The sequence below is a fragment of the Rutidosis leptorrhynchoides genome, chromosome 4, assembly GCF_046630445.1.
Source record: "Rutidosis leptorrhynchoides isolate AG116_Rl617_1_P2 chromosome 4, CSIRO_AGI_Rlap_v1, whole genome shotgun sequence".
NCBI classification, from domain to species: domain Eukaryota; kingdom Viridiplantae; phylum Streptophyta; class Magnoliopsida; order Asterales; family Asteraceae; genus Rutidosis; species Rutidosis leptorrhynchoides.
In genome coordinates, this window is record NC_092336.1 from 141,674,501 (window position 1) to 141,685,924 (window position 11,424).

Sequence of the window (11,424 nt, forward strand, 5' to 3'; positions counted from 1 at the left end):
GAACCAAAACAGAGAATAGCGAGCTGTAATATAAATTTCCTGTTTAAATTTGATAACTTAAACTAATTAAATTGATAATTGATAATGTGATGAAAGTAATGAGTGAGTTAACCACTACCACTGGACAATTGGATTAACTTATAGACGAATTTGCTGACAGACAAAATCTAACAGAAAATAAATAAAGTAAAAAAAAAATCGTTATCTGTTTTCCTTGATTTGTACTATCGACCACGATGTATAACAACTAAAGAGATAATAACAAATTCCTACACAGTTTGAATGATACGTTAAACGGATTAAGATTCCAATTTAAAAGCAGATTTTTACTGTATTTGTATTTGTCCACTTTTATTTATAATAAATATTAACAATAAATAAATATATATTACTTATTAATTCAAAAATAATACTGACTTATTTATATATATCTCTATTTATTTTGTAAATGTCTATGTTTATATAATTCTGTATATACATATATATCTTTATGTATCTATACATAATTATATATATATATATATATATATATATATATATATATATTTATTTATTTGTATAAGCATTTATATAAATATACATCTGCAATTTATATATATGTATATATATATAACCGATCTTCTATATCTGTCTTTATTTATGTATATAACTGAAATTTGTATATATATATATATATATATACATATATATATACATATATATATACATATACATATATATATATATATATATATATATATATATATATATATTAGTGTTTATATAATTATATATATATCAATTATATATATACGTGTATATTAAGTACATAAGGAAACATAATATGATATTATTAATTATAAAAACATCAATATTAATTTTTAATAATAATGTGAAACTAATAATATTAATAATAATAGAAATGATAATAACAATAATATCAATTAATTTCACTTGTACATATCAAGTTTTACATATTTATATATATAATAACATTAATTATTCAAACATTCATATTAGTGTTTATAATGAAATTATTGTTAATAATATTAACATAACGGTTATTTTCAAACTTGTAAATTAATATATTACAATTTATAAATTTTATCCTAGTTACTAAGTATATAATATATTACATAATAACTTATATTAAATATTAAATATTTGAAATTTACAATCCATTATTATTTATGTTCATAATTCATATATATATATATATATAGTAGCTTATTTATTCTGTATTTTATTTTCACAGTGTTAATTCCAATTGATTGGAGGGCATTTTATTAGTTCAAAATAATATATATGTATACTTGTACTTATATTTATATCTATATATTTATTTACAAACAATTATTCGTGAATCGTCGAGATTGGTCAAACAGGGCAAGTGCATTTATGTAAACCATTCCAAAGTTTTCGAGACTCAACATTTACAGACTTTGCTTATCGTGTCGAAATCAATAAAGATTAAGTTTAAAATTTGGTCAGAAATTCCCGGGTCATCACAGTACCTACCCGTTAAAGAAATTTCGTCCCGAAATTTGAGTGAGGTGGTCATGGCTAACAATAAAATTGTTTTCATGGCGAATATGAGTTGATAACTTGAGTTTTATCATCATTGAGTAATATGAATAAAAATAATTCGATTATTCTAAGAATACGAATGAAGCTATCACCAAAGAGTGAAATAGAAAAGTAAAAATTCATCTTAACTTTTGACAGAGTCAGGGTTGAATTCCGGAATTCAAGGGATTTAAAGAAAATCTTCGAAATCTAAAAGATTTGATTCTTTGGCGAGTAAGGAAATTAAGATCTCTATAATTAAATACGGTGATCTGCCTCGATTACTCTGTCTGATATTTCCATTATAAACTAAGCTCTTCCGTTCCATTATTCTCACCATTCCTATACTTTCTTTCTTAGTTTATACATCTAAAAGATTATGAAAATGCTTAATCTCGTTCTAATCCTTGATATTTTTCTAATTATCAATTCTGTCATCCTTCTCTTCCACCAGAAAAATCTGTTTACTTCTACTATTACCTTGGGTGGTACTATTCTTAATTATACCGTGTCTTTATATTGCTATTCGTATTAATATTCACGGTTTGTAACCTCCGTGTTGTTATTGGGCTTTATATTTTCTCTTATATTTTGGAGCTTTTTGCCTTTTTATTCTCCTCTTGACTCCTAGTAAAGCGAGTAATGGTCCAGAATTCGTAAGTATAGAGTTCTGAATGATTATAATGTTCTAAGCAGGAAGGAACGTGATAGCACAATTTGATTTTCAAATTTATCAAAATCACTGAGAATAGAACTATCAAGAATATATTTTCTTGATATGTTCAGAAGTTACTCAGAACGAAAGAGTTATGTAACATGAGTACATGACACATGATGACGTTATAATCTGTGAATCATCATGTTCCATTTAGAAACTCAGCATGACTTACTGTAATATAATCACGTTGATCAAGTGTCATTATATTATACTAACTCATGCTTCAGTTCCCAACACTACTTCAAATACATTCATACTTTAAATCCGAATTTTAATGAAATTTAGAAACAAAAATGGTTTCCTTTATGATGTAATATAGATAGCAGGACGAGATAAACAATTTCGGACAAGAATATTTATGAAAATATCTTTAGAAATATCGAAGATATTTATGATGATATTTTGGAATTTCCAAGTTTGAAGGTTGATGAAGAAAAATTTTCCGCAAGATTTTAACATGACTTCGGAGCAAGATATTTTCTAAAGATTCCAATGGATCCAGAATTACCTGGATTCTTTGAATATAGGGTATGGTCCTTGTATTTGTCCTTGGTCTCCTTCGTGGTTGGTTCAATCCGTTTTTCAGTTCCAACTTTTCTGAGCTTTTCCAACGTACTATTCTTTATCATTAAACTTTTGACGATTAAGGTCGTTTACGGTTGTCTACAATTTCTGCTGCTTCATTCAGCTTTTTCAACATTCAGAGTATTGATTTGTAGATTGAGTGATGTTCAGGATTTCAGAATGAAAGACCATAATTCTAAGAGATAAATGTTATACATATGACTGTTGATGTAGAGATGCTGTGAGTTTTCAAAGTACTGATTGCTGATTCCCAGTAATGGGTATCGCAGTTCTCGTTACAAGATGCGGATGAGTATATGATACGATTTCAATGAATAAATATAATGATTTATCGGAGAGATTTAAACCAAGAAGCAACGAGGTTGCTGGTACGTCTACTGGTAATATGGTAGAATATGAAAGGTTCCCTGGTAACAATAAAAGAGCACGCATATATATCTAGGTTATAATAAGGTTGTTTCGAACGAAAAGTCGAAGTTGTCTTGCTGAAGCTGTGACAAAATTCGCTACTTTGAAAAGGGATTATCAAGTTATTTTGGGTTATAATGACACTAAGGAATTAGCACAACTACGTGTTAAACGTTTACTCAGGTTCCGAGTGTGTATAACTATATGCATCAATCTTTTCTTCCGTAGATAAAGTGCGGTTGGTTCATCCTCTAGATTGAGGTGTTTTCAAGAATCATGAAAGATTTGAACGCAGATTGTAATCGTGAAGATACAAATGAGGTTTAAGATGAAATCAAGTGGCAACTTGAAGAATTGTTTAGTTTCATATGTTATAATCAATATTTTAATTCATTTTAATTGTCCAATGTTATTAGTCCACAGTCGATAGTCCACAATTAACAGTCCACTAATTCATATATAGTTTAATATATAATATTCGAATTAATTAATACGTATCGTGACCCGTGTACATGTCTCAGACTCGATCACAACTCAAAGTATATTTATTATTATAGAATCAACCTCAACCATGTATAGAGAACTCGATCATTACTGCATATAGAGTGTCTATGGTTATTCCAAATAATATATATATGCGTCGATATGATATGTCAAAACCTTGTATACGTGTCCCGATATTTAAAGTGCGTAAAATAAATACAGAAATTAAATGATGATAAATTAAATGCGTAAAGTAAATAACGAAAATTAAATGACGATAAATAAAATTGCGATAATTAAATTGCGATAAATAAACTGCGATAAATAAAATGTAATCAGTTAGCTAGGAACAGTTAGCTAGGATTTTGTTAGCGTGGATTCTTAACAGAATTTCTCATAGTTAATTTGTTTGTTTCTAACAAATTTTATTTTGTCCAATGTTTTCTTCATTATGCCACTTGTCGGATTCTGATAGATCAAAATCCAAATATGGAATTGAATGAAAATGGTTATTCTGCGGTGAACGGATACGTATATCTGTGGATGTTAGTAGGGTAGTAAATGACTGTTGATTCAGGTTCGAAGAATGTACAGTATAACTTATTAATGTGAAATCTAAATATTCCTCGGGTATTACCTACCCGTTAAAATATTTTCACCATTAACCGTTTGTACGAAAGAATTTTTTTTAATTACAATCTTTATGAAAATATACTTACATATATATTTTCTACAGATGTAATCATGGATTTAATGAGTCAATATGATATTGAACTCATTTGATTTATCGTTAGAACAAGAATATATAATCTCTAGAACATTAGAGATTACATAATCGTCATGTCGTACGAAGATAAATGATGTAGAACGTCATGTAGAACGATGATTATGCTCGAGATATAGAATGAGATGTTGAGGCATGTGATGTTGAAACTTGGGTTGCTGGTGGTACTGTTGGTGCCGGTGATGTTGCTGAAGCTGGTAACTTTTGCACCATATTCTCCAAATTTTTTTTTTATTTTTTTTCGAGCGCGAAGTTTGTTGACTTTTTCCATTATTCCGCGATGATTGTCGGTCGGAACGAGCGGATGAATAAGGTTTAGAATTGTGGATAAAATATAATCGTGTCGAGATACTCTGAAAATGGGAGTGAAAATGGTGTTACGAACAGGTTCGTCTGTAAGTGCTTCAGGTTCTTCATCAAGAGGTGAATTTGGTTGGTGGAAATGATCGCCTTCTTCACGTCTCCATTGATTAAGTCGACTACGAACCCATCAGATGAATTGGGGATGGCTGATTGATTGATCCATTCCGATTATACTGCTTTCGGAGCTCAAGTGTGTTTTCATATTGGAATAACTGTCGGAATGACTATCGGAATAGCTATCGGAATCTGAGGGACTCGAACTGATTGAGGAATTTATCTCGTACGATCAGATGAAGGATTTTTGATAAGAAATAGATTATAGGATGTAGATTAGTATCCTGCAATACATAATTTACATATGCATATATAATACTAAAATCTCATAAGTTACGGAGGAATCTACGGAAACTGTCAGACAAAGGTAACAATAACAGATACACTAAGATATGAATTTATCTATACACTGTCTATGCAATAGAGGCAGTAAGACGTGTCAAGACTTTAAGGATGATAAGCATTTAATTTTTCGACACTAATGATAAGCAAAACTTTTGACATGCAAACACGGTCGAAGTCCAGACTCACTAATGCATCCTAACGACTTATCAGTTAGACACACTAATGCAGACCTGGTTCTTAACATCCTCTAGGAAGGTCGCATGACGCCTTTGAATAATGGCCTCAACCTTGGCCGTAAACTCGACATCCTCGCTCGTACCCCCTTCATTGTTCTCGGGCCCGTTTCTCATCTTCATACTATAAAACGGAAAAGATTAAGCAACGAAACGAAAGATTTAACACATATGTATATACATATACACCACACTACCCCATCTTGCTCAACAATCGTCCTACATCGCTTGTTTGACACGATTTGAACCCGTAACAATGGTAGCTAATCATTGTTACGCGAGCACGTCGCATTAACTTGCTAGTACAACGTCTATCTCGCTTGATGATTGCTAACACAACACAAAACAATTATCGCATAGTTAGTTCACCTAAAACTAGGCACTATCCAATCCCCGGTCCGACCCGTCTCTTACAAGTCCCGCATAATGCGCATACACAATAAAGTCTAAGTCTAGGCACCTATCTCAAGTCGCCTAAATCCCTTAGACCATGCTCTGATACCACTTGTAACAACCCAACCCATTAACCAACCAAAATCGCGGAATAAAAAAAATTTGAACAGGGCTGTCCAGATGGGTGCGCGGCGCGCAGCCCCACCTGTGCGCGGCGCGCACAGGGCCTGGCAGCCCGCTGTCCACCTTTTCCATTTTCCGTAAAAAGATCTCCCACTTCCCGACATTTTTAGACGAAATGCTTTTCACAACATGTTCTAATATGAAAAACTCATACGATTCAATCATAAAATGAGTGTTACAAAACGGGGCCCACATCGGCCGTTTTACGAGTTTCGTACAAAAATATGATTTTCAACTACACTAGTTTAAATTCCAAACGACACTATGAGCATGGTGTTTGGGGGTTAAACTACCCAAATCTCGGTCAATCTCCAAAAGCTATAACATCCAAAAGCGTCCCCTACAACCAAGCGGGATCTCTAATCCATACGAATACCCTTACCCTTGTCTCCGCCGGAGCCTATAAAAAGATAAACAACGAGAGGGTAAGCAAAGCTTAGTGAGTGCAACAATTATACCCATATATATATATATAATATACCTACTTGCAATCACTTACACACATACCGCATACACGATAGCAATATAATTAGCATACCATCTCAAGTACGAAGCTAATAATCTCCAACAACCCGCAACTAGCTTAATCAATAACATACAATCGACATAATACAATATGCTACAATACAATACACAACCATGGTTAACCATTATCGCGTCATGGTGCTACCGGCTCTTTGGTTCACACCATACGCACCGGTTATGATGCTACTGGCTCTTTGGTTCACATCACAACCCGAGTCATACTCGCGTTAAAGTGCTACCGGCTCTTTGGTTCACACTCTAACAACTCGTGTCGTAGTGCTACCGGCTCTTTGATTCACACTACAACACACGTACTATGACGCTACCGGCTCTTTGGTTCACATCATAGCACAAACGCACATACTATGGCACTACCGGCTCTTTGGTTCATACCATAGCACACAAATAAATACATTATATACATACGCATATAATCATTCCACTCACCTTAACGATTCGGTGACGGTTTTATACTTCCGCAAGCTTCAAAGCAAAGTACCTAATATAATAAGTACTTCAATCAACACACAAACTAGTTGGACTAAATACCAACAATTCACTTATGTGCATTTAATGACTTAAATGCATTAAATGCCCCATTAACGCCAAAACCGTCCCATTAAGGTCAAGACCATCATAAATCACTCAAAGCTAGTGGTTAAGATCCAACAACACTAACTAATACACAATAAGGGTATTTCATACCCATATTTCTCAACTAGGTCAATCATTAACATTTTGACCCTTTTAAAACTAACACACCCATTTTGAGTCATCTTCAAACCCAAACAACACCTATTTGCTAAATAACTAGGTGTGCTAGTAATTAACTAACCAATTAAGACACATAAACACATTTATCAATTCAAAACCCTAGGTTAGTAAATTTTGAGTCTTCATGACTCAATCTTACCCAAGAACACCCAAAATCACCAAATATGAATTTTATGTTCATCACTAACCCAAACCCTAACCCTTAGACAAATTAAAATAAGGAAATCAAGATTAGAGCATACCACCACAATCACAACGTCGCTAGTGATTAGATGAACAACTTTAAAACTCGAGCTAAGACCCAAAACTAGCTCCTCCTTCCTTTGCTTGAGCTTTCTCACACAAGAACCTCACTATCTCTCTAAAATTGAAGTGGAAAGGATAAGGTTGTTGGAATTGGAGTGAATGCTACCCCAATATCTGATCTAGTGTCCTTCAACTCGTCCACAAGTGAAATTACCAAAGAGCCCTTCAAAATATCTCAATAACTGAAACAGAATCCGGCTACAGTAAAGGGTGCGCGGCGCGCTCCCTTAGGTGTGCGCGGCGTGCACAAGGTGCTGGACAGTTTCTGACTTCTGTTTAATTATACAACAATACCCACACTCTATGTACCATATTTACACTGCTGTACAATGATGATTAGGGTCTTACACGTAAGAACCTACCCAAGAAACCATACCTTGTGAACAAGCAACAAAATAAGCAACAAACTAACAAACTCTTGAACTGTTCAAGAGACTGACAAGCCGACGATCCAAATCAGCCTTTTTTGAAAGGAAAGTTGTCGGCATCACCTAAAGGAGTATTAACCACCTTCGCGATCATTTTTCACGCACATACACACACACTTTCGGGAGGAAACCATTGCAGGAACCCGATCCTTAACCCATCCTGAAGGACAGACGGACCGAGTTTGAATCTTGAATGGATCCGAGAAAACTCCTCGAAGTCAATCTGAAGCTCCATATTTCAGGCAAATTAATTAAGAGTTTGAGCTGAACGAGGCTCGAACTCATGATCCTCAACCTCAGTCTCAAACACAAAGAATGAGGATACCATTTGGCTAGAGGTCTAAACCATCAAACTGCCATATATCACCTTTGTTAAAAAATAACTATGGAAGTTTTCGGTAGCACAATGGACACCGGAAAAAAAAAAAAAAATCAAGGTTGTGGATATATTCCGGCAACACAACGCCCGAGTCCCATTTGAATGAGAAATCAACGAGTTTAATAACTATGTTCAATAAACTTTGTTTTTGGTCCTCCTCATTGTGGTTAATTACAAAACTGACCCACATTTTTCATTTCTTCAAAACTCCATTCTCACTCAGCAACTCTTCTCGCCGTCGCACCACCAGGTACTACCACCGTCTCTCTTAATAATCATTCTATACACATATACATATATCTAATTCTACATGTATACTGATTACATACACATAGTTAATTAGTACTAATACACGTACATATCAATCATATAAATATTGCACCTTTGCGTCAACTTAGGGTTTCTGAACAATTGCATCAATTTAACTACAATTAGTGTCTGTAAACTAAATCAAACTGCTAATCAACTTCCGAATGCTTGATTTCGAAACTTAATTGTGTCGATAGGTCACACAATTTATTAATTTTTTGTAGATTTTAATATTTGTGCGTTTGTATATTGTTTAATATTGTTTTCCATAGGTCTAATTTTTTAAATGCTACATTTTAATCATTTATGGATGATCACATTGCGAGATTCTGCTACTGATGCTTATAGTTTAATGCTGACTGTTTTATCGGTTATAGTCTTATGGAGGTTTATTATCAGTAGATTTGCAGGTGGCAGAGAATTAGGTTTTTACGTTTAGCAATGTCGAAGGCATCAATATTGTTGCGAAAGAGTAAGAAGGCTTTGAAAGAGTTTGATCTGCTTAAAGTCTTGCAATCGGAAATCAAACACGAGGTCACTAACGATGTTTATAAGGTGCGAAGCTACGAATTCTGTTTTTAGTATTTGTTTATATGCATAGTTTGTACATTAGTTTCTTCAATGACCTATTGGAAGTGCTTTATGTAGCACATTATTGTTGTTAAATCTTTTTTTTCTTTTTTCTTTTTGTGTCAATTGTTGACAAATTCTTCTATTATAAGGTATAGCTTACCCTAGTGTTCATCTGCACTTTTTGTTGAATATGTTGGCTAAGCTTAATCACTATCATATAGTAAAAAACTGTAAAACTACATTTGTTTTGTTAAAAACTATAATGTAGTTTCTTAACATCATTCTTAATTTTTTGTTGGCAGTCATCTTTAACTTGTTGCAAAGTATGAACCTTTAACCAACTAATAAAACTACATTTGTTTGTTACGATGGATGTGAATTCAGAATGAAAGCGGGTCCTTAGGAGATTTTGTCATTGATTGGGATTCATCACGTTCTAAAGACGTGATCATGCGCAAAAACTGCGATTCTGGTGAGGAACTTGCTATTTCTGCATTGTTAGGAGACGAAACCTTTCTAGAAGAGGCTTGTTTTCCAAAGGAAGCTGAGATGAAAGTATGCATCAAAAAGACTGGATTGAGTTCAATATTGCAGTTTAATTGTAAGGTTTTAGACGAAGGTCAAGAGAAAGTTGACTTCCATATCCAAAATGCCTATTATTTAAACTCGCCTACCAATTTGGGCTCTTCAGTCTACAAAGGTCCTGATTTCAGGTACATTTCACTTAATCTCGTGTAGACATTTCACCAAATTCTATTTGTTTTCAGATGTTTCGATTATCTAAACTCACGATGTTATTTCTTCAATTTTGAAAACATGAATCATATGTCAGTTTTAGTGTTCTTGATTCGTTGCTTATCTCTGTCTGTATATATTTCAGGGACTTGGACCCTAATTTGCAGCAAGAACTGAAGAAATACCTAATCTCCAAAGGAATTGGGAAAAGTCTGACCAACTTCATCCTCCTCCACCTACATAAAAAGGAGCAAAACCAATACATAAATTGGTTGCAGAAGTTAGAAGCCATGGTAGCACAAAGCTAACCGAATACAGCTTCTATTTCTGCCATGTCAGCAATGGTTGGTCATCTGATTTAATCAAACAACACTAAATGTGATTGTTGGGTTGTTGTATGGTAAATGTGATTTCGGTATGGATTTACTTTGGTGATGGAATTGATTAAGTAGTTGATTATAGATACTGTATTCAACACTTACTTCTTAATTGTGTTGAGGCAAGCATTAGGCATTTGACATTTTGGTGTTTGATGTGCTTTTATCAAAGCATATGTGCATATTTTGGTGACTTGTTTGCTTGTTTCTGCAATGTAGTGACACTGCTTAATTTTGTAGTTTTGGCAAACTGCCCCTTCATTAGGCCCAATGTAAATGGGCTGTTTGTGGTTGTTGGTGGGCTGCTTTTTACTTGTTCGGTAGTGTCTGTTGGACAAGTGTTGGGCCTGGATTGCTTGCTGGGCCATAGCATCAGCAGATTGTTATCAAGGTAGACCAAACATTGTGAATTTTAATTCTTCAAACTTTTTTAGATATTTATGTACGTATCACTGTTTATTTCATTCTTCCCACTCAGCAGTTAGAGTATCGCTTTCATACGGCGAGAGTCATTGGTTCAAATCCTATAATAGGTAAAACGACCGAATGCAGAAATATAGTAGAATTTGAAAGTATGGCAAGTGTGGATGGTTCCACATTATTAACCTCTCATTTTTATTTAATTCAATCCATTTTAAGTACATGAAAAAATTATTTCAGTTCATTCAATTTATATATTTTATACCTCATTTTGTGATTTTAAAAGAGGGATGAGGTCAAAATAGAGGTAAGTTTCTTACATTTTTAACAGGTTTTTGTTTCAACAACTTATGTGTTGTTGAAACAGAAAAATATAATGGCTTTTACATGTATTTCTGTGTGACATATATCATAGTTAGATTGTTTAGTATTGGCCCATGACTCTTTTTGTATGTGACCCATTATAGCCCACTTTGTATCTTTATATTGCTGTCAAATGGAATG

The 11,424-nt window shown here is 33.5% G+C and overlaps 1 protein-coding gene across 1 annotated transcript; it reads left to right on the forward strand.

The window, feature by feature from the left end:
- The first annotated feature begins 9,256 nt into the window (after window positions 1-9,256).
- On the forward strand, window positions 9,257-10,618 carry LOC139844789 (uncharacterized protein At2g39795, mitochondrial). Its single transcript, XM_071835015.1, has 3 exons — window positions 9,257-9,370; window positions 9,773-10,101; window positions 10,269-10,618. Exons 1-3 carry the CDS (start codon window positions 9,257-9,259, stop codon window positions 10,429-10,431), a joined length of 606 nt encoding a protein of 201 aa, XP_071691116.1. The 3' UTR covers window positions 10,432-10,618.
- The last annotated feature ends 806 nt before the right edge of the window (window positions 10,619-11,424 follow it).